We start from the raw sequence: 25,884 nt of genomic DNA on the forward strand, positions 1-25,884 counted from the left end.
TTTTTTAAAGGCTTAATAATTACAGATTTGTGGAATATTAAGGAAATTCCAGTTAACACTCAGTCTTCTGCCAAATAATACTCCATCAGTAAAAAAAATATGGGCGCAATTCTGTTTTCATTTAAGCCAGCTGGAAATTTACCATGAACTTCAGTGGGGCCAAGGAAAGTCCATGATCATGTAAGTGGTTAAATAGCTTCAGTGAGCTTTGAATTTTCACCAGTGAATGAATTTGAGACAATTCCAAACAACCAAACAAATAATAAAAAGTGGATTTTTGACAAAATTAATGGCACAATAACTAAAATAATTGCTTTTCATGGGGTAAATTAAGAACTCTTATTATATTAATAGCAAACAAAATGTCTTTTACAAAACAACTGTTATGGATATCTTCTGAGGCAAACAAAAATTTGATAGGAAAAAAGAGTCAGTACATTATTCATAGGTGTACTGGTTGAATAAATTTATCTTCTTATTTTTGCCACATCTTTAACAGTTATGAACAAGTTTATTTTGTGTCTGCATTTGCAATAGAGCTCCACACTGCCAAAATCCCTATTGCTTTTGAGCGTTTGAAATACATTTATGTCCTTATGGATTACCAACAACCACATTTCTTTTTCTTTTAGCACTTATACACTGAACACTTCTCATTTTTTCTAGTACTGCTACTGCATATGTTACTTTTAGAAGGCAATTCTACCCATGGCATGCGCTGCTCTTACACTGTTACATTATTAGCACTTCATAATGATGTCTTACCATAACCTTAAATCACGTACCTTAACATATCTGGGTTTTGGAAATAATACTGAAGCTGTTACATTTCTGTCTACAAGCATTGGCATTCTTAAGCAACATACAGTTCAAGTACATTTTCGGTCTACTGATATGCTGCACTGGCTAAGAAATTTTGCTGATCTAATAAGGAGATGGGAACAACACTTGATGTCAGTGACCCATGAAGTCTCCATAGAAGTTTGACATATCAGAGAGATGACACTACGCTGAGAGAAGCCTCCTATTGGAGAAGTCGTAAAAGACAGCACACACATACACACACAATTTGTTCATCATAGCTTTTGTTCTTCTGTATTTTATAGATTGACACATTGTGTCAATTTAAAGACCATCTATGATCTTCATTAGGAAAGGAACATGGATTATTTTGCTGGGGCATGTCTTCCTGTGTTACATGAGTCTGCATGACAGTGGTTTTCATTCTGCACAGGAATACCTCCTCCTCTGCTTACAGAATAATGGTTATTTCATGTTATCCCAATATCTGTGTTGGATATTCAGCTGTGCTGGTGTTTTATCTCCAGTGAAGTTATCACTTTGAACCAAACCAGGATTCCTTTAATCAGTACAGTAAATTGAAATTCTGCTAGAAAGGAAACAAAGTGAAACCTTTAGGATTTGGCTGTGCTATTATACAAGAACTTCCAAATAAATGAGTCTGGTGCGCTTCAGGCAAACACGCCCCACCCCAAATAGGAAGGTGCTGGTGTATAATAAATTTTTAATTTTACATAAATGCTTATAACAAAATTTGTAATTTTACTACAAATTCAAATCTCAATGACAGTGTCACTGAAGTTAATGTGACTTGGACTGTTAATCTGAGTGAGAGTAAAACCGGCCCTTGTATTCTTTCTCTTGTTCTGCATTGAATACTGTTACCTAGGTTGACAGAGAACTTTGCCACAGGTAAGCTGCAAAACATGTAGCAACTGTTTATGTATCATTATGTATGTTTAAAATAATTCATACCTATAAAGATAGCTTTTTTCCCTAGCAGTTGCTCAAAAAGACATGAGTAGAAAAGGCCAATTAATAATGAAATAGTCCTACCGAAATGAAATGTTTTCATGTTTGAAAAACTGATAAAAGTAGATTTGTAGAATTTTTATCATGAACATACTATTGCTTTTTTACAGTACTTTGGAATACAAGTCATTCACAGTTGTCACTAAAATGGTAGACAAAGAAAGCCTGAAGTAGTAAGGAGGTCACACAGTATCCTATTTTTAATTCAGACATTTTTATAACTTAAAGATCTATTTAAAACTCAAAAAATAATGTGTGCTTAAAAAAAAAAAAAAAGAAGAACTATAGAACTATATTTTTCTAAGAATAAATACCGCTTTCACTTTTGGATTATGTCCTGTCCAGGTTGGAATCACAACTATTATTTGCTTGCATTAGAACAAAATGTTTCTGAATGTTTTCACTAGGTTTGTCATTACTATGAGAAAATAGCCCCACTCCCAACAATGCCAAGTACTACAATGAACAATACAAACACTCAGTGTCAGGTAAGTCTCCACCTGATCTCCTTCTCCTCTGGTTTACCTGGAACTTTCTAGTTTGCTTTGAAATTCACTCAGTAGAAGGTACGTTGACCGAACAAAACCTTCTAGTCAAGAAGTGGTGAAAAACAACATATGTACACAGTCTGTCTCTTTATCTCAACTAAATGAGAAATCCCTTCATTAAAAAAATTTGCTGGTAGAGACTAACTGGTACATAGGGATTGTAGTTAGACAATCAGCAGAGATTGATTCAGCTACACTGTAGAAACTTAGCTAAATACAGAATGATTTTTTTCAAGACAAGAAAAAAAGAAATCTGAAAATCAATCTATTAACACTGAGAATCATTAAAAAGAAGGCTGATTTGTTTAAGAGATCTGATAACCAGTGTTGATAAGGAGACAAAATTCATCTCCCAGAATATGCATGCTCACATAAGTTGCTTGATCTATGGAAGAATTCAAAAATCATCTTCTCCTTATGAGGGAAATTGAAAATTTATCTGCTCTGCTTGGTTTAATTGTCACCAGTAAACTTAATCACTGCAAACTTAATGTGCTCAGGAAAACTTATGATGGGATGATTAGCAAAATTCTTTCCAGAGGAACATGCTACAGTCAAGAATTAATCAGGAAACTGAGGGTACAACTTTGTAAGGTAATGTCCAAAAGTATTTGCACGGGAACAGGAGAAACAGTATCTGTAAACTATTTATATTTTTGAAGGTGTTACCTATTACTTGCCATAATGCATAGACAGATAATATATTATCTGTTATTTGTCAGAATACACATCTGATGATTAAGAAATGTGGGAATCAAAGACAGGCTTTAGGCAGAGTTGAGTCTATTTTTTCTTTATGTTTAGTTTCTGACTTCTTGGTTTCAGTGAACTTGTCATCTGTGATAAGCAAATGATGTCACAAACATTGCACAGTCACGGCTTTGGACCTCTCTTCAGCTGGGTCCTCAGCTGATTTGAGGAGTTATGCAGACTTCTGCAACTAATATTTCACCTTGCTGTCCACTCAGCTCTGGTAGCTGGTATTAAAAGACACATCTCAGTATCCCTTGAGAGACAGAAGAGCATTGTGAATTAATTAAACCTAGCAGTTCAATCTCTACAACCTTGCTACAAACTAATGAAATTACATGGTCAAGCAATGACAGACTTGGTGGTACACTTAAGCTCCTCTAACGTTAGTTTCAAACACCTAAGGTAACAAAAAGACACTTCAAGAAAGACTTGTTATTTAAAGTCTGATAAAATCTCAAATAAATGTAAAATTGTGATGTATTAATGTTTAGGTAAGTTGTACCATTACACGTCAGACAGTGGTGAAAAAAGTCAAAAGGTAAAAGATTATACACTTTCCTTTATTTGACCTTTGTTAATGTAAATCTTTGTTACAAGTTCTGTATTGATATAATTCTTAATAAAAATTTATTTAATTCGCAACGGATACTTTGTGCTGATTAGAAGGATTACCTTCTTTGCTGCTATTTATAACTCAGCTAATGATTTTTTTGGGGTGAATAGCTTCTTATTTATCTTCAGATTCTTTCCTTGACAGGGACAAAGTCAGGACAAAAAAGGTCTTCATTGCTTCTTTTTCTACAAGGCAGAAATTTGGGGCTGCTTTTCTTTCCACTCACCCAGTGTATGAGTCTCATATGTGTGGGTCATATTTTTCATATAACAGGTGTTCCCTGTAATTTTGTACATTACAGTAAAAAACCATTATCCATTACTCAGCTATTTTAAATACTAGTGTATTTCTAAAGAAACATCTGGTTTAAGATAGTGTATCACTATTCTGGTTTTATTAAAATACTCTTCTATGTAACTGCACTCCTATTTACAGTAGTTTCACTTTCAGGACAGCTGTGTTTTGGAATAGTTTTAAAATCAGATGAATCATCAGTTCTCCTGGGAAGCAGTGTTCTGCAATGAGCTGCTGGCTCTTTGCCCCATAGGCAGGCATCTTCTAATACAGTCATTAGGACAGTTCTTACCCCTCAGTCATATTACAAAAGTAACAAGTTCTTTTCAGTAACTTTACAAAGCCCATAAGACATGACATATCAAATCCTTCCTCTTTTACTTTAGGCAGTGAGGTTTCAACCTCTGATATAGATAGCTATTTGTAGGGTCACACATGCAAAGGAAAAGCGTCAGCCTTACATTTGATTACTGAGTGTGAGTTGTAGAGTGTGTCTGCCCTGTGTTAAACAAGCATGTGGAAATGTCTTCGATTACTTGGTGTAAAGGACTAGTGTTCCTGTCTCTGTAAGGGATGTATTATCATGTTTCTCTTAACCACTATAATATACTAAAATTACAATGAACCCATTTAGCTTTTACATATGAAAATATTTTCATAATGGCCATATTATGGCTATTCACAAATTTTTGGTAACAGTAGCAGTGACACATTTGTAACAGGATGTCCCAGTCCAATTCCAACAAATTAGAAAAACGTACAATGGAGACATGATACAAATTTAGCAGTAAAAGTCTACTTACCTTCATATGTCCCGCTTTCTAAGAGAGCACCACTTTTCTCCAATTCCATAAAATCTTCAACAGTAATGAAAATATAGTCCACACCAGGAACTTCCCCCTCCTTATGTGGCCTTGTGGTGCCTATTAATAAGATGAAAGACACACTGTCAAGCACATGGCCTAAATATGGAATGATCTTTTTGAAATATTTGGAAAATTTACAAAGTAAACCATTTACAGAATATATTATGTAGCTCTTTCAAAACAGTATAGCTACGTTTGTTGAAGCTGACAGAGCCATATGAGATGTACGTTTATGATCATGCCAATCATTACTTGGATCCATAGCATTTCTCCTCACTAATGAAAACCTGTCATACTGTTGTTCTTCTTACATCACTAGAAAGGCCCTCAGTGACATTAGGCATTCAGAGGTAACATGAAACATAGTCTTGTCTACAATTAATCAACTTTATGATATTTTAGATGTTTATGTAGTATACAAAGTAATAATTCTATAAGTAAATCTCTAAGGGTTATATCCACATTACTTGTTTCAGAGCTGTAAGTGGACTTGGCAAATGCTTAGGATTTAGGGCCTGTGGGATTAAAATCACCTGCTAATCATGCTGTCAAACTGCAAAGGTGTTTATATTTAGTTATTGCCTCTATTGTCATCTCTGGATGACAGAACTCTGTAAATGCTGACAGTCAATATTTCACACATGCTGAGAAGTGACTTGGCTGAGTTAGCAGAAATTATGGGATACAGAAGGGATGTTAGAAGGGAAGCATCTGAAACCGACCTATTTCCTAATGGTCTACTCTATCATTGTCAGGCTATCTCTGCTTTCATTGAAACCACTAAATAAGTCTCAAAAGTCCATTTGGAAATGAGAGATTTTTAGGTTCTCCTCAGTCTCAGAGTGTTTGAAACATCTTAGTCAATCAATTCTTTATCAATACTGTACTGATTAAATCACATGCAGGGTTTGGTTTAAAGACTAGACAGTGGCTAGAAATCAGATCTTCCACTTTCTGGACAAAAGTTTAACATTATGATAATTGTGCAAAAGACATTGTCTCTTCCTCAATTACTAATCCACCACCTTAAACATTGTATTGTAACTCTCCATTGCATTGCCCTAAATGCACAGAATTTTTCTTTGCATTGACCAAATGCAGTTGTCCTAATCTCATATTGAATCCCACTCTATATCTAGATCTAATGGAGACCTCTGTGCCACAGAGAATACATTAGCAGTGCCAAGGTTCTCTCAGTATCAATGACAGGATTCCTGTGCTATCAGTAATTCCCACTGGCCAGCGCTCAGCTTTGCCAAAGCACTGGGTGGCCCTCAGAGCTGTCCAGCCTCCTTGCTGCTAGTTGGACACACAGAGACATAAAAGTGCCTTAGATAGGTTAACTCAAATGCTTGCCATAGAGACATTTTTCTTCTCACAGATAGTCTGAATATCTATGGCAAGGACTGAATGGGCCTGTGAAGTTAGTATTTTGGTAGCTAACATGGGAATGTATTTTGATAAGTCTGTAAGACTCTCCCTAATTTCTCTGATTCCTACTCCCTTCTCATCTCAACATTTAAAATGAAAACTCATATGGCTGTTCATTTCTGTGAATTTTGTATTTGCAGAAATGGGTGCTTTAGGATTATTACCTGGAGTACTGTGCTCCTCTGCAGTACTGTGAGCAGTTCTGGGCAGTTTTAGGTTCAAGTACCTGGGCAGCACAAGAGAGGTGTGGAGCTCCTGGAGTGAGTGCAATGGAAGATAACAAGAATGACTGGGGGACTGGAGAATCCCTCTTATGAGGAAGGGCTGAGGGAGTTTGGTGTGTTCAGCCTTGAGAGGAGATGACTGAGAGGGGAGTTCATTATGTGTATAGATATCTGAAAGGGGGATGCCAAGAGCGTGGTCCAGGCTCTCCTCAGTGGTACCAACCACTAGGACATGAGGCAATGAGCAGAAACTGATGCACAGGAAGTTCCACTTGAACATGAGGAAGAAGTTCTTTACTGTGTGAGTGACCACATACTGGAACAGATTGACCTTTGTCATGGAGTCTCTCTCCCTGAAAATATTCATAAACCATCTGGATGCAATCCTTTTCCATGTGCTCTAGGAGGACTCTGCCTGAGCAGGCAGGTTGGACCAGATGACCCACTGTGGTCCCTTCCAACCTGACCCATTCTGTGAATCTGTGATTCTGTGATTACTACTATGTTTCAGAGATGGTGTGGTTAAAGCACTCAGACACTTGTCCATAAACATCCTGAATTTACTTCCTATGGATCATCTGACCCCTGGCGATGCAGCAGCATCCCCAGTGATCTTCAGCCCTTTGAGAGAACTGTGTAGAAGCACAGGGATTCTGCTGAACCCCTGAACTCCTGGGAGCTCTGCTAACAGCACAGACATCACATGTTTGATCTGCATGCTCTCTCCTGAGAAAATTTTCACTCTCAAAGTGAAAAATTCCTATTGACAGGAACTGTATCTTACTCATAAAACACTTCAGCAAACCAAGGCTGTGCTATTCCCAGACATGGGACAGGAAAGAAGCTGGCATATTAGATTGTGGGAGGCGTGTCTGGGGGCACAGGGGATGTGCCCAGGTGCAGAGCCCAAGGAGCATGCCCCAGAACTAGTAAACTGGTTGGTTAAGAAAGTCACATGACATGTAAGGATAAAAGCGAGCGCGAGTTTTGAATAAATCCTCTTCGACCACACCATCGCATGAGAGCATCATTATTCCTTGTTATACAAGGGCCATGCCGTTACATTAGATGAGTATCTCTAGTTTACTGTTTCTCCAATATTTTTTTAGGTAGCCAAACTAGGATCATCAGAAGTTTATCCATCAGACAAAAACACAAGTTACACAAAATGTGGAGGTAAGCCCTGCTTTGAGTGGAAAGTTGGACCAGATGATCTAGTGTGCTCCCTCACAATCTAAATTTTCAATTATTTTATGCTATTACGTGTTACTACACTGTAATTTGTTTTAAACACATAGATATTCAGCAGTCATTCATGAGGGATGATTGCAAAATTGCAAAATTTGGTCACCTATACCTGCTACATCTATCCTACAATGCCAGGAGATAACACTGTCATGGTAACATGGAAGGTTCTGCCTCTTTTCTCATAATCCTCAGGGAATCTGCTCCAAGAGCTCTGCACTGTATTGTATACTGAGGGTTGTACATCTATTAGAGGTGGAATAGTCACTTTCTTCAAAAAACAGAAAAAAGAGCAAACCATGACCATTAGTTGCCTGAGTTCAGGGTGACTCTTACCCCAGGTACAGCAGTTTGTTTCCATCCCCAGCAGAACTTTATTCCTCTAGATAAAATCTTACTGAGTCCCATTTCCCTCCTGCATCTGTTCTCATTCCCTCAGCCTGGGAGATCTGAGATTTTGGAAATGGTTAAAGCAATTCCCTGGCTAATGGAATAATCAATGGTTATTGCCTCTTTTACTCCTTTGCCCTGGAGGAACTGAGTTCTTGCTAATAATACTTCTATCATCCTTTATAGTCTTCTGTAAACACCATAGAGTTTGTAATGTGCAGATTTACAGACTTGGACACAGTTACTAGAGCATCTTAAACACCCGTCAAGGTCTGAACATTGAGATCTATATATTGAAATCTTATAGATCATAGGCAAAATTTCTTTTTCCTTGCTTTTAACCTAATGTAGAGTTACACTTCTTAATAGATTTTGTCTTTAACTACATTCATATAGACAGAAAAACAGACATGAAACCTATGGTGATTCAAGACTTAAAACAAAGGATTAATTCCAAGCCTCATATTTCTACAGAAACACAACACCTCTTGTTATGCAGTATCAAGGCTTAATAGGACACACTTTGCTACTGTGTACAATACTAAGCCTTTTATTACTGTAAAATAAAAATAGGAACACAGTTACCATTTTGTTACCATGGTAACCTATGAAAAAATAATCTTTGAATTCCATAATAAAAGAACACGATACTTTTAGATTTTTTCAGGATCAAAACCAGCAAAAGATATTTGCACTATGCGTAATTATGACAAATGTAATCTATTGTTGCTGTGGAAGACACAAAATGAGTAGCTTGCAAGTAACCATGACCAGTCCACTCAAGCAAGTGCTGTCACACAACGTGAAGGTATCTCAGAAATTAAAGGATCTTGGTCTGCAAAATCTGGACTGATCTTGACCTTTGATTTCATGACTATTACTTGCATCATTCACCAATCTGCTCTCAAAACCAATATTAAGGTCATTCAGTGAGCCACCACTTTGTTTGGATTTATAGCTTCAAGACGGATAGCTTGTACAGTTTAGAAATATTTAATCTATATTGTCTATCTTCTTTTTATTATTATTTTTTAAAAAGACCCTTTGCCTTTGCAGTTTGTTTCTTCTGTTCTATAGGGGAAATATGGTGATTCACTATACTTCAGTGCAGGCTTTCCATGCTCACTGTTGTGTTATATGATGGTACTATATTCCAGGAGAGGAATTAGGTGCTGTTTACATAAATAGTCTTTGAAAGAGTGTTTTCCTTTTAACTGAGTTTAGGGCACCTGAGGGTATATAGACACCTAAGAAATCTTTACAATGAATGAAAAAAAGTGTGTGTTAATTTCATAGCAATAAACTATTTTTGAAATACTGCTTATATGATTATGGGGAACAATAAATAACATGGAATTTTTATGTTGACTGCTAGTGCAGATTGGAGAAATGATCAGTTCATGTAGTGTTCAGACAAGATTCCCATTATGAGTAAAAAAGTATAGAATTATTGATTCTAGAAGAGCTCTGGGGTTGGAAAGCTCCACACCACTTTGTACAGGTAGAACAACTAGGAATTTACATGTCTCTTTTTAATCTCAGGATCCAATTACAGATTTACAATATTTTAGTGCTTATTTGGGAACAAGGTGCACAGTTTGACTTTGAAAATATTTCTTCTTAGAAGCACTGAGCCTTCCTAGTTTCTGTCCAGCTCTGCTACTTTCAAAAACAGGAAAGGTACTCCCTCAATATTTCTTTTGTTGCTAACTCCATGTAGTTATGAAAAAGAGGTAAATTATTTTATTTGTCAGCATAGGAGTATAAATGTTAGTTAAAACTCCCAGAACTATGACAGGAAAGACTCAGACAGATGTTCTGTGCTCAGCACCATAGACACATTTTAAAGAACACTTCATCCTTGCACGGTAAATAATCTATATTTTACAGTCTTTAGGAGCATCACAAGGATAATATTGCACTAGTATTGTTCCCGAGCAGTCTATACAACGGTCAGGAAAGTAGAAGTAAAGGTCTTAGTCCCTGCATGGTCCAATACCTGCTCACAGACTGTGCTCACAGGTTTCAATGCTCCAAACTTATACACATATAATAAATATCGAAATTATTGCCCTTTTTTTATAAGTTAACGGCAAACATGGCATGGCACTATCCAAACATTTTCATAAGTATTTACCTGATTTGTATTTGAATTCACAGATTGGTTCCTTTTGCATGAGGTAAATCCAAAAGCAAAAGTGTGTCTTTGCCACAAGGATTTACAGTGTAAATGAAAGGCATGGGAATAACCTAGTCCTTTTTTTACATAATGACCTACTCCTAGAATCATTTTCCAAGTGTATGGAAGCAAATAGTGTCTTATTGTGCTTATCTGTTCCAAATGCCACAAAATATAAAGAGAAAAATGTCTTTAATATATAAAGCCCTTTTATTAGATATTCTACTGAAAATTTGTTCTGTGATTCTGCTCTGTACAACAGCTTGTTGTGGAATGCCAGGCTGTCGTACATTACAGTAACTGGAGGAATCCCTCCTGCAGAAACAGACTGCTAATCTTTAATAAACTTCATCTGAGCCCTTGGTATGACCTTGTATACACTTTGCCTTGGAAAAATTCAACAATGCTTAATTAGCTCTTTTGTTTGTTTGCCAAATTACACCGGAACACTATTACTGTGAGAAACTGAAATGTATGGAAAATTATACCTATCTTGTCAAATTACTAAATGCATTAAGCAGAAGAACACCACGTTTGTCTTGATCTACTGAATTCCCAGCTGATGAGAATAATAAACATAATTTTCAAGTAAAGTGATTTTAGATCTACTACAAAGCCCGAAGCTTCAAGTGTTTATGATAATTCTCATAGTAACAACATAAACCACAATGGCATAAGTTCCTTCTTGCCAATGGTCACACGGAAGAAAGGTTTTTTTCCCCCTTTCTAAGTTGCAATTGCAATACCAGCAATTTCTCTGATGCATCTCTTTAAAAAAACCCTGAAAAAGCAAAAGAATTCCAGATTCCTGAAAATGTTTTTCGGGGGTAATAATTTCAAACTGCATTAATAAGCAGGTTGTTGGCAAATGTGATCCTGAAGAAGACCTTGATGTTAATCAATTCAAAGACCATTAGCAAAGATGCTAAATGCTCTACGGTGAGGCAAGAAGGCAATTGAGAGGGGATTAAGAGCAGTTGTTAAGAGGACTGGGCCAGATTCTTTTCAGTGCTGCCCAGTGACAGGACAAGGGTCAATGGCACAAACTGAAACACAGGAAGTTCCATCTGAATATGAGGAAAACCTTCTTTACTGTGTGGGAAACAGAACACTGGAACGGGAAGCCCAGAAAAGTTGTGGAGTCTCCTCTGAAGATATTCAAAACCTGTCTAGACACAATTATGTCCAACCTGGTCTAGGTAAACCTATTTTAGCAGAGGGTTGGACAAGATGATCTCCAGAGGTCCCTCCCAGTGCCAATCATTCTCTGATTCTATGAAAGCCAGGCATTTACCAATTGCTGAGTTGAGAGACTGCAACATTATTTGCAAAGTTACCTGTACACAGAAAGAAAAACTAGACACTACTTGAAAGAAACATGGTGGTTTTACTATGTCCAGTATTTTCCAGCCAAGTTTTCGTAGAAAGCAAAAAGCACTTAGCCGTACTTCATCATAGAAGTAATAATTTAATTTCTAGGTGTTTAATTCATGTAAACTAAAAGGAAGTTTTGCAATCCTTGTGCATCATCAGTATCTACTCATAGTAGCAGAAATAATAGATTAACTACATGGTTCAACCTAGTGTCCACTGAAACTAGGTGAATTTGAGTTGTATCAAAAGAAACCCTTAAAAAAATGCCTGATCCATGTTTTTAATAGTTTCTATTACACTTTGGGATTCATGATGTTGTTTGATACCTTTTGATTTTTGCTGAAGAAGCAAAACATAAAATTGTGAAAAGCAGTCTTAAGGGAATGTACACTAGGTTCTAGTGCCCACATTCTGTAACACCACATAATTTTTAGGCCAATATATTTTATATTTATAGTGTAAAACAGAGGCAATGAATTTCTGAACTTGAGATTTACAATGCACTTAGAAAGAGATAAGAATGTCCTTTATGGAAAAAATATGGGTTCAGTCAATAATTCTTTTGATTTTGATGTTTTCTAAACTTGAGACATATGCATTATGTAAGCTATATAAGCTTACGTAATAATCCTGCCTGGTGGTGAGCAGGATTATTAGAGTCCAGAGGCATACATCCTATGAAATACCTTTCATTTATTTATTTTTTTTTAAGATTCAATATGCATTCAGGAGCTTTTGATTAAACACAGACTGCATTTTCTATATGTTCTTTTGGTTTCGTGATTGAACAGCCCAAAGATAATTTATGCATTGTAAAGATTAATTCATATTGGAGTTGAACAGAAAAGTAAAACTCAGAGATGGGAATGACAGTAGTTCTAGCTAAGGACTGCAGGTAGGAAGGATTTTTATTTGTTTATTTAGTTGGTTAATTATGAGAGGACCACTGGAACCAGCAAGAAGTACCCAGAGAAGAAATGCAGCACAATAGCTGCAGGCTGAGACAGATAATTGAAGACTTTTCTTTAAAATAAACTGTGTCATATCCAGAGCTACCTACGATGCAATGTAAGGATTTGATCATTGGACATTTGTGCTCTTATCCTGTGACAGGGACCGATATACTGGGTGTTCCCTCCACAAGGGTATGTCACTCATTGCCTGGTAATTGTGGCACAAATTGGGTCACTTTCCTGCTGTTGGTGAATTCCTTGTTAAGTCTGCAGGGTACTTTCTTTTAAGAACTTTGACCCCGCATTAAGCCCCACTATATAAGTTTCATTGCCAATACAGCATTAGAGCAAATAAAACACCTTTTTTTTTCATTATCTTTGGCATGAGTAGCTTTCAAAATGTTAACAATAGACTTTGGAGGTAAAAGCTATTGACAGAGAAGTGTGAATACTTTGTGTCAAGTTAGGCATGGAACATTGCAGAAGATACTTGTAAAAAAAATCAGAAAAGCTGTTGCTAATGCAGATATCATAAACACTTAAATTATATTTCACATAATTCCTGGAAAATTACAAATTGTGAAATTATGGGTATTCAGGCATTTGGAAGTATAGACCTTACAGGGGTTAGGCAAGTGCCTGAAGGAATCTGATTTTCAGTGATCAAAAAGTGAAAAGATGAAAAGAAGGAAAATCAGTTATGTATCATTCTGGATTCCACATTACTGCCTCAGGTTTTTTGTATTTTGTTTGCTTGTTTGGTTGGTTGTTTTTTTAAGGCAAGAATTAGTCCCAGCCATAAAGCTCTAGGAGACACTGGGATTTTATTCATAAAACATGTTAATGTCTTAGCAAATACCACTGCAATATATCCCAATATCTTTCATGCTTATAAAACTAAAAGGCCACAGTAGTTTTCCAAACAGATAGGAAAGAAAACAGCAAACTTCTATGAAGCAATGTTTGAGAATGAAAATTTGAAAATATGATGATAAATGAGTGATAGATTGTGGTGGTAGGAAGTCCAGCATTTTATTTTGGTTAATTAGGAACATGTCAAGCTAATAAATAAATAATAAAGTCTAAGGTCTTTTTTTTTGGTACATACTTCAGAATTCAGTGTTCTTTCATGGATTTCCACTCTTTCAGGTGAAGATATAAAGTAAAACACAATGACAAACTTTTGCCGCTTTTGGAAGTTTAGACTTTGATTCCTGTTGCACAAAGTTGTTTACATGGCCATAAATCTTTATTATAACTATAAACAACAGGTTTTACATGAAAATTAATATATGTGCACAAGAGAACTATGTGAAGAATGAAGACAAGCGTTAGGGCATTCCTATGAAAGAATCATGTATGCATGAACATTATTTCCTTACAGACTTATAAAAATCATCTGCTACTGAGATCCAGACAGAGACGTTTCATGTTACTAAGAAAATAAAGGTACACCTAATTACATGCATAATGCTTTATACTACTAGAGAACCTTTATTAGAACATGGTTTTTTATGGTCTTCAGAGGAACAAAGTCTTTTCTGGGAAATGTCTGATTTTTGCAGCTCTTCAAAGGGATAGATTATATAGCTAGAGAACTGTAGTCTGTTGGCATGTGTAGGTCTGCTAAACAGTCAGACGTTACAGCTGAATTTTTGTCTGGCACTAGAAAATCTGTTATTCCTGCTGACAGTCCAACTGATGGGAGCATCAGTGGAAATATTATTAAGATTTGGGATAGTTTGTTCAACTGTGACATCAACACATCTATTTGTACTGCACATCATTCAAACATACTTTCAGAAATCCTGGAAGCACCCCACTTCTGGCATAACAGACAACATTTCTGCTATCAACAACAGAACCTGCTCTTATACCAGTTGATTTTATTAACATTATGAATAAACTTTTACGGATTACTTTCGTTACGCAGCTTGTACTTACTACCACAGAGAGTTGAAGAACTCTCTTAAATCATACACAGTGTACCTTGAAAGGTTCTGCAATGCCTGCAATAATAACTTTTCAACTGAAAAAACACTAATATTCTTATTCACTCTCTATATTTTATTCAAACTTAGAAAGCCAGCTGCTCTGTATAATGTCTGTTTAAGAGTACATTCTAAAAGGATTTATGAAGTTGTTAGGTGTTGCTACTAAATCTTTGAAAATATTTAAAAATGGATTTTCTAAATCTACAGTCTTACTTTGAGAAGCATTAAAAGAGGGGCTGTGGAATAGACTATCATAGAAACCATCCACAGATGTATTTCTAACCAAACTCACTTCAGTTGTTTTTTTTTAATTTTGTGTCAATAATACAGAAAAAATAATTAATGAATCAATAATATGAATCAATAAAAGGATTTTCAGGGTTATATTATATGTCAGGGCACATGACATACAGAAAAATGAGGGGAGTTTATGCTTAAGATAGGGAACTACTTAATACGTATGAATGAAAAAAAAAAGTCTGTATTTAAAATGGGGCAGATATTTCTTTTCTCTCTCCACAGTCTTCAGATTTGTGTTTTGCTGTACCTCTGAATGGTATCTATCCACAAAGCATGGCAGCAAGAGCCAAGCCAGAGGACATGTCTTTATCTGCATCAAAAAGTGCTTTGGAAAACTACAATGGATGATGTCTGAATGGTAGAAGAAAGTTACAAGTTACTTGGGCTTTTTTTTTATCTTCCCATTCACAGTTTGTTTCGATTTTTGTTCCTCTTGGCTTTCAGCCCAAAAGTTGATATATACAGCCAAAACTCTGCACCATTCACCAGACAGTGGACAGACCTTGGTCTGGTGACAAAAAAAAAATGCTCCTATGTAACAGCAGATACTGCTGCACTCATTTTTACTGAACAAGGAAATGAATGCGTGGCTGTGCAATACTGCGTGCAACACCTCCAGTAGATTCACAGCTGAAATCCCTGGTGGCCAACTGCTATCCAGACAGCAGAACAAGTGCTGAGCTGAGACACAGGGAATGGTATTTTCCCTCAGTAGGGATCCCATCAGTGCTAGACAGGATTTCTTACTGTGGGACACCACCACATGCCGTGGAGAGCTTTGAGCTTCTAGGGTAAGACAAAACATCTTGTTCCTTCTTTCCTCCTCTTGCTTTCCAGTACAAACAGCAAAAGTACAAATCATGCACAATAAAAGATGTGCATGAAAGATGCTTGGGAAATTTTTTTTCAATTTCTCTTTTTCTTCCACTGTTTCTCATTGAACTATGACCTTACGCAGTAAATTCCAAGAAAATACAATGTTTTATTTTTCTGTTCTACAAAGCTCATTTCAAAAGAGTGAATAGAAAATCTATTTTTCTTTCAGATCAATAAATGCATCATGGAATACTTCCACTATGGTATTCAGAAAATAAATCTATTATTTTGAAACTATCTTAGTTTATATATTAAATTATTTTCCGCATAAAAAAGCAGCTATTTGAAACAGATTGTTTTCCACCTGTTTTTAGGAAAACCCCCCTATTTTCATCTTAACTCACATTAATTAAAAAAAATAAATGATTCCTCAGTAACAAGTTGAATAAATTATTTATACAGAAGTCATTATTTTATAGCATACTCACAAACTTAAAAGTGCATAATGCAGATTTACATATTATGAATATCTTCATTTTTTAAAAACAAATTTAAAAACCTTGTTCATTCTTCTTTTGAAGGTAGACAAAAAATAAGCTTAGATTTACCTTCAAAAGAAGTCAAATACAGTGAAGATGAGGAAATAAACGTCACATAATTCTGAATGTGGGGAAGCCCATTGCTATTCTTATCTCCTAGAGGAATTATTTCTGGGGTGTAACTACAGCACTGCTGAAGGTCATTTCATGAGGACTACACACTCCAACTAAGGAGCAATTTCCTTATTCCAGAAAAAAATTAAGTATTATGTGGAAGGTTGTGTCTGAATAAAGAAGGTCTTGGAACAACCTGAAAGATTTCAGATCCCAGGTGTGACCTTGATGTTTTACTTGTATTCTGCAATGCGGAAGGAAAAGGTGTTGGTGTTACTCTGGTTGGCTAATTAAACTTGATGCTTTTCATGTACAGTGAGGCTTTCTTTTCTGATATGATGAGTTGTGATAATCAACCTTGCAACATTCAATTCAGTAGGCACTGGAGATCAGTTATTTTAGCTCCAAACAGATAGCAAGAACTAGCATCTGTTCCTACTGATGGTAACAGAGCAAATTAAAAGTACCTATATCAAATTGAAACATATCTAATTATACTATTTTCACTTTTATGGATGCAATTAATTACTATTTAAGAATTTGTAGCTCTAATAATTAGTATCAGAAAGCTGAACTCCCTGAAGAGTGTGGGTCAATGATTCTAGCTCCCCAGCTCTCAGAAATGTGACTATTCCTTATTTTTAATGATACTCTTTCTTTCCTTTTAAGTATCTTAGCATTTCTGCCCCTTCAAAGTTCAATTCATGAGCTCTGCATAGCTACATACAGTATCACTATTCACACTAATCATCTCTCTTGATCCAAATCCTAACACATCGTTGGTTGTTTTTTGTTTATTTGGATGGGGTTTTATTTCTGGCAGCACATGCCATCAATACAGTGGTCCCTTAATCCCAGTATGTAAAAGTGCCACTGCATTCAACAGTTGTAAAATCTGAGATGACTTTATAACTTGACAATTTACTGGAAGTGGTGTACATGACATACATACATTGACTGCTACATAGCTCATTCTGTGCTTGTCAAATGTGCTTGCCATGAAGTGTGGCTCATGTTCAGACAATTTAATTCTAGAAATCTTCATGCCAGCTTAGCTTTTCCTTATTTGAGCAGTGGTCAATACCTGTAGCTGAACAGTTTCTCTTAAAAATAAAATATCTTCATGAATCCAATACAGCATAGTATTTTGTATTTTTACTGTATGCTCTTACTCCTATTATACCTAGTAGTCCTAAAAGATTTAAAACACATTTTTGGGGGTATTATCCTTTTAGTCTCATCCCTTTTCTTGCGATCTCTTGAAACAGCAGCTGCTCTGTTTCTCAGGGTAGGGGAATAACAAGCAGTTATAATAACTAGTGTATAGGAGGCGTCTACCTTTGATGAAACTGAGTTTCTGAAAACTGTTAAATATAGTCCTTAGTGCTTGGGCTAACAAAACCATGTGTTCTTACCCCCACTCATGAAAGAACTTACATTCTGATTATAAGATGAAATCATGGTATTATTATCTAACACAGTATCATGGATTTTCAGGGGATATTGTTTTGTACAGTTTGGGGAAAACTCTTTAAAATCAATAGATATATGCATGTATGACCCAACTCTACAAAACTGATACAAGTGGTGCTACACCAAACACCCTGATTTTCCTCCATGAACTGTCTATAGCAACACACTGGTTTAATGTTTAGTGGTAATGTGTGCATATATATCCCACATGATACAGTGAAAATCCATATTTAGAAGCACAAAGAGGCTAGCAGAGAACCTGGGAGAAGTGCTTATTCCCTATGTTCTTGTAAAAATAGGAAAGGTTTTGTGTTTTGTTTTTGTCTTCAGATTTGTAGTGCTTTTCTTTACTAACACAATACTGTTCTGCTGCTCCATCCTAATTTTAAGCTCTAAAAGGAATGGTAAATATCCACTGATGGTTTTGGACGTGTGCTGATACAACAGGTCTGTGCTGTACAAATGAATCTCCAAGGCTTCCTGTGCATTCAGCAGAGTTTTTAGTCAGACTGACCCTTCTAGCTTCTCCACTGACTTCAGAAGACATTTAGGATCAGTAGTCTCCTGCTTATGAGCCTCTAATATATGCTTAAAAGTTAGGCGAGGGGAGTCCAAGCTGAAGAGTTTCAGCACGAGGCCCCAGCTAAGGGGCTTTCACCAGATAAATCCAGCCAAGACCCTTCACATCTTTGGCATCTTTTCCCAACAGATAAGTCCACCAAGAAACTCTCAAATGATCCAAACATCATTTTTCTGGAAGGCACTTGTCTAAAATACGGACCCAGCTACTAGGAGGGGACAGCTCACACTTTTGGCCAATTTAGCTGTCGATGAGTTGGATTCAAACAGATCATTGTGGCAACTTGTCCACTGGCTCAAGAATGACAACTTCAATTAATTATGATTGTTTCAAAAAGATCTCTGGACTTACAAAGAGTGAGAAAATCTCCTTAAACTCATCTGAAAACCATACCATTGACAAATCTGGCACATTTCCAGCCAGTGCCCAATCCAACAAGTACACCCTACTATCAGTACACTCAGATGATACTAGCTCACGAGAAGTTTGTCTATGAATAGAATCTGAATCAAAAAATATAAAGATAGGTAACCAACAATAAGCCACAAGAATGTAAATTAGCTTCTAAAGTCTGAAAGTAAATTCTAAGCAGGATAAGCAATGATATAATAAACCAAAATGTACTCAGCAAACATCTCTGACTTCACCCATTAGAAGGGATGTGCAGTGCGTGTTTGGCCTTGGGTAGAACACAGCACTTTTTCTCAGTGATACCCACTGCTCACCTCAAGAGCTCTACACTGATACATCATCAATGTTATGGGATGGCTGAAAATCAGCAATGAGCATCTGAGAAGCTAAAGAGCATGAGAACATCAGCTCCATTTGACTCCTGTAGGAGTAAAGTCAGTTTAAAACAGTTCTGAAGACTAAATTAATCAGATTAACTGCACTTCAAACTGCATTAAAAACATGGTTATAGAAAACTGAGAGATGATTTTAAGAGCTGTACCCTACCACTTCTCCTCTGTTGTTTGATTTTTATCCCCTAAACTATGGTTATGTTTCTAGATAACACAGGAGGCATTAAAGACAATATTGTACTAATGATAATCTGATAACTAATAATTTGGAAGTGACTTCCCTAAAGTTAACAAGTAAAATAATAATAGACCTCTCCTTTCTACTCCTGTAGTCAATAGCAAAACTAAAGTTCACTAAAATGGGAGCATGATTGGGCACAAACATTAAAAAAGAGAACTACATCATAATCATCAATAGAGAGTGCTGTACCCACCAAGTCATAAGCTATGTCATGAAGTCATGTATGTCCCAGTCATTTACATAACAACTGAGCACTTCCATTCTGTGGTGAAACTGAAGCAGAAACTTGATTTAAGCATTATTAATGAAAGATGGTATATCATAAGGATACATCTTCATCAAAACTCAGGGAATGCTGATCCATTACTTAAAAATAATTTATAAGGTTTAATCTTGGCCTCAACTTTACTAATATCAGTGAAAATGAAAATTTCCTTCAGAGAAGTCAGAGAAATTAAATATGTCTCAGATCACTCGCCCAAAGTTTAATGAAGTTTGGATGTATAGCACAAATGTAGTAGAAACATTTGCACTCAGAGCAATAATGCTGAAAACCCACATAACCAAAAAAAAAAAAAAGAAAAAAGAAGTTAAATGTTTTTAATCTTGAAGAATGTGTAGGGGAGAGTTGTCTCCTTTGGGACACCTTTCAGCATTGTAATCCTTTCTAGGAAATGATGGTGTCCCTACACTTACACTGCAGGGCTGACTTGCTACCACTGGTACTGTGATGGAGAACTGGAAGACAGGCAGCTTATTTTGGCTCAGGCTCCTTCCTTGTGTTTTTGCAGCACACAATATTTGTCACTAAGCTGTTTAAACATGAATACTGCTGTGCTCACTCAGTCCCAGTCAGGATATACTGCTGTAAGCACAATTGCCAAACCTCAGCTAATACTGCTGTTCTCCAGGGGAGAACAACAATGAGCTCTGGAAGGACAAGGCATCGCTGCAGTATTTTATGGGAACAGCAACACATGAACACATCAACACTAACATCAACTCTTGTGCCACCATGCTCAGCAGAAGGAAGGAGTCATCTACACCATGGGGAGTGACTTTTCTCCTCATTTACCAACAAGCCTCAGGTTTGCCACTCAGTAGGACTTCTTTTGTACAGCTGTTGAACCACCTCACATGGAGTAACGTTCAAATCATGTACCTTCTCTGACGGGTTATCAGATTGAATTTCAACCTTAACTCCCACTTTGTAGTACTAGTTTACCACAAACAGGCATGGAACTCAGGAAATCCCCCAGACAAAACTATCAACCCACAGGAAACATAGGTGCACCACTGGTAGAGCATCTTTGTCAACCATAAAAAAAATAGCATATCTTCAACGACTAAGTAACTAGAGCTCACATCAAACTGTGAATTTAATGTCTAATCTCCCCAGTTTAATACTAAGTTCATTGACTTATTAACTAGTTTTCTTAGTTTTAAGAAATTTTCTTGGTTTTGTCTGGTATTTTAAAAGACTGTGTTTCAAAGACTTTAATTTGAATTCCAGTATAAAAGCCTCCCTGATTTTAAAAGAAAATTACAATAACACTTTTTGAGGTTTTAAAACCAAGTCAAGAACTAGTTGCTGAATTAGTTGACCTTGAGGAAGAAAAATTACTAGAACCAAAGTCTTTTTTGTTTTAGCTACAGTAAACAGTTTCCTGAAAGTAGAATAAAACAATGGCAGCAACAACAGAGCTTTGCTAACTCCACAGGAAGAAAGCATAAAGAAGAAGAAGAAGAAGAAGAGTTTTCAATACACCGTGTTTGCTTAAGGCACAAAGCTGTCAAGGGCAGCAAGCATATTTTTATTAAAGTAGTAGATGCATGTGTATCTAAATTATACTGGTTGGCTAAATTACATCTAATAAAGATAATAATTATACATGAAGTAATGCTATAATTACTGCATAAACCTACCTCTTGCATATCCATTGAATCTAATTTTTGCACTATGCATTGCTTGCACATCAATCTGTATAAGGAACATTGAATTTTAATGACATTTTATGAAGATTTAAGGATGCAAGAATTATGAGTGAAAATTGGCCTATTTATTATGTAACTCACAGTTGTGCTTTCTGTGAATTTATTTTTATCTGTATAGAGAAAATTAATTCACCACTGATATGTTCTGTGATTCACAGGAGCTTCACAGAAAATGGAACTAATGATGATGATATATGTCCAGAAGTTTTGAATTCAAGTACATCTAATGAAACATTTCAACTCCTTGTTGAAATATTATTCAAAATATGTATGTAATAAAGCCTATTGCATGCCATGTACCAACAGAACATAAAAGATTTCTTCCAAGTTTACTAGTCATCAACACTTTTAATAAGTCCTCTTATAAATTTATGAAGAATTTGGAAATGACTTGTTCATCACTAGAGGGAGTATGTCATATTCCTTTCTGAAATGGTCTATTAACAATCTAAATTCTGTATCACTTTTACATTTTTCCCTGTAATTTAACAAAAGTTTAAAATAAATATACACCCATCTCTTATCTTTTCAAAGCAGGCCCAAACTGTCACTACTTAAGAAGGTAAAAGCACAATATAGTGTGTTTAATTTTTGATCAGCTACAAATAAAAAATAATCAAGTTAAATGGGCTCAGCTGATGCAAATCTCCCGCAGGAACCAATTCTACAACTCCCAACATTCTGATTTATGGCTGTGGGGCTTTTCTTCTGAAATATATGAAAGAAAGAATAGAGTTAGGGAGAAACTAACAATATGTAATCATATCTGCAACTAGCATAAATAACAGCATTTTTATTGATTTATACCAGCCAAGAAGTCGACCTGTGGCTTTAAAAAAATTCAAGTAATTGAAATCAAGGTTATAAATCACATAGCACAATTTCCTCATACTTTAATATTAATTTCAGTCTAAAATTTTACAATAAATAATGCTCTCTATCTTACTGCTGCTTTATCTGTCTTAGAATCCAATAAAGTCAAGGAATTCACTGCAGGTGAATTAGTTCTCTAACATCACAAAGCATCACTGTATCACCTATTAAACCTTCATGGATTCTTGTGCAGAGTTTCTTGTGGGATGTTGTTTTTTGGAAGAATAAGTAAACTGTATGAGATCCATAAATGTGCCCTCTAAGTAAAATTAGTAAACAAATTGGGCAGATGCACCAGACTTCACAGAGAAAATGTTATGAAGATAAAGCTATTAGTATTGCAAAAGGAACTGGTTTTCCATGGTGGCCATCTCAATAAGAAATACATTTTATTGAATGAAATGGAACTCATTGCTCCCAAAGCAAACATCCTTAGATAAAACATAATGGATCCTAAGCTCTTTCAAAGGTATCCTCAATAGGAAGACACAAGAATAGAGAACAAATGTACATCAAGTTCTCTGCCATCACCCTATGCTGCACTACCCCAGAAGGCCTTGTTTTATAGCAGCATGGGTCTGTCTTCATTCTTTGGTTCTCTAACCTTGAATGTTGCTGACTATGTAGATGTGTTAATTTTTGACAACAGTTTCACCTAAGTTTATACTGTTAGACATTTTAATAGTAATTATGATTGCCCTTCTAACAAAGTAAAACCTACAGTGACATAAATGTCCTCTTGTTGATCTTTCTTGAAAAAGTTGAAAGTCAGAATGGTACAAAAGCTGAAACATATGTCAGTCTTACTTAAGTTCACTAACTCCATAATGGTAATGACAACACAGGTACAGTAAAACCTGATGCACAGTTATATACTAGAAATAAATTTACTAGCAATTAAAAATGGAAGGAAAAATATAAGAATCACATATATATTCTTTTTCAAATGATCCCGCAGTCCCTAAAGATTTTGTACTATTATATGAACAGATTTAAACACACAGAAAGCAAATGAACTCATAATATGTTGACTCTGTTACAGTAAGTAGGGTATAAGGAGATAACAGGAAGATGAGAGATGGAAGAGTAAAGAAATCAGTGAAATCAGATGCAGGTCCAGGGCATGTATGTTCTAGAAACTTGCAGTGGAAGGATTTAGTTAATATTTTGAATTTTACATTATGGAAGAGTGACTGATGTCTCCAATTATAAAATATTTTAAAAGCAGACATTTGGTTTAATGAATAATTATGTGCTTCATAAAATTTTTAGTACCATGATCTATCTAGTAGCAAGAAGCTGGCCATTTGATTGCACTAAGACTAAAAAAAGGTGTATGTTTATAATAAAGAGGCTAATTAACAATTTGAATTATTATCATGTAGTTGATCCTCTGTATCTTTAAGGTTATTTTCATAGGATTTGTCTTAATTGTTAAAAATGGTTGAAGAAATCTATCCTTTATGTAAGACAGAAGGTCAGACAAGGTGAACATAATGATCCCCTCTGGCTGTAGAACTTCTGACTCTACGAATTCAGCACAAAGCTAGTGACGATTTTAGCTACAGAAGTATTAGCACACTGATTTCTGTGTAGTGTACCCCTACTCTTCCTCAAGCTGCCTCTCTCAAAGGCAGGTAATTGGATGAGATGGACACAGAAGTACCAGCTTCCAGTCATTTGAACAGCATACCTCCATCCATCCAGGGATAAATTACAGTGTCTGCAAGATGTATGACACTTATCTTGCATACTTGTATTTTGTGGATTTCAAGTCCCAGAGTCTAAAAACTTCTCAGTGCTGCTCAAGAACTGGTGACCAATCAGATTGCTAACTGTCACTCTCTGGTCATTCTTTTCCTTTGCTTAAAAAAAAAGTCCACTGCTTCCAATCGAAACTTGATCTGCCAATAGATATAGAGGAGTTTTTTTCAGAGACATCCAAGAATGAGTGGTGAATTAATTTTCTCAGCCTAATGCCAAATATACAGAAAGAAAAAGTAGCCAACACTATCAATGAAAATACTAAGAGGGGGAAAAAAAATTACATCAGAAGTAATCAAACATTGGAACAGGTATCCCAGAGAGACTGTATATCATTGCAGATGCTTGAAGTCACCTTAACAATGTCTTGAGCGACACGTTCTACCATCCAAGACAGTTATAACTTTGCAGTTGTTCCTGTTGGGAGTGGAGTGCTGGATCAAATGATCTCCAGAGATCCTTCACAGGCTAATTATTAGATGATCCTGTGATAATAAAGTTTATCAATAAAAGCGACCACTGCATCAATTACAAATGCCCAGGACTGTGCTGCCTTCCTGCAAGCAAAGTTTGAATGCATCATCACCACCAGACTTTGCTTCAGATTTTTGTGCTTTTGTATCTAGAATAAAAACTTGCATTTAGAAGAGATCATTCCTATTCCTCTCCCTATTTGGGAGAGTGTCTAACACAACTCCCAAAACAGGTAGCAGATTTCTCAATAACTATGCCATGTGCACTGAAGTCTATCATGAATGCACAATTACACCTATGCCTTCTTGTCCCCATCTGCCTGGCAAACAGGAATATTTAAGAAAATGTTACCTGATGTAAAAATGGAGCCAAGGAATATATTATAATTTGGTTACAGTAGGCCAATCAATGGGAATCAAAAATAGGAAATGAAGGTTATTATATTTTAAACAATGATCTGGTTCTTTATGAGAAACAATGTTATTTGCCTTCTGCTAACAGATAAAGTGCATAATAAAAAGTGAAATATTATATAAAAGTAACCACAGTAATGTTTATTGAACAAAGATATATAAGATCTTCAGCACTCTGCTTTTCTAAGGCCCCGCAGGAGCCCTGAAGGAACTCATGCTTGGTAATTAGTATTAACAGAAGGGATGTTACCAACACAACAGGCTGTACACAATTGTAAAGCTATATGTTTTCCAAGGCATACTAATGTTACATCATACTCATAATAAGGAACAGGACACAGATGAACCTAAAATCTCAACCTATAAAGCCATGTCCCTTGTGCTGTGGCATAATGATTCAGTTTTGTTGAACAGGGAACACAGAAGTAACACAAACAGGCTTATAAGTATACTATGATTTTTTTATATGTAAAACTATTTTATGCTGTCAAAGAAAACTAATGACTGGATTGAAGTTTACCTCAAATGGCACCACAACACATTAGCATAAAAAGGGCCCTAGAGGGAATATGTAATTTCTTCATTTTCCTTAACCTGCACGATGGTACAGATGTGAAGGAGACTTACATTTTCCCATCGGCAACACACTTCTTTACTTTTCTTTAATTAACAGATTTGAAATTAACTTTTCATTCTCCATGGACTTCTTGATTCTGCAGCTTATTTAACAAGATACTTTGATGATGAAATGAAGAAGGTTTGTAAAAGATCATTACTGAGAATTCCACGTTTCTGTTAAAAA

At 35.9% G+C, this 25,884-nt stretch overlaps 1 protein-coding gene across 1 annotated transcript in view; it reads right to left on the bottom strand.

The window, feature by feature from the left end:
• LOC108506145 (membrane-associated guanylate kinase, WW and PDZ domain-containing protein 2) overlaps positions 1–25,884 on the bottom strand; it is a 701,232-nt gene that overhangs the window by 265,897 nt on the left and 409,451 nt on the right. Inside the window, exon 3 of the mRNA XM_017832824.1 lies at positions 4,845–4,964. Coding sequence (XP_017688313.1) covers positions 4,845–4,964 — 120 coding nt within the window. The remainder of the gene's footprint in view (positions 1–4,844; positions 4,965–25,884) is intronic.

The sequence above is a fragment of the Lepidothrix coronata genome, unplaced genomic scaffold (assembly GCF_001604755.1).
Source record: "Lepidothrix coronata isolate B3197 unplaced genomic scaffold, Lepidothrix_coronata-1.0 Scaffold207, whole genome shotgun sequence".
Taxonomy (NCBI): Eukaryota; Metazoa; Chordata; class Aves; order Passeriformes; family Pipridae; genus Lepidothrix; species Lepidothrix coronata.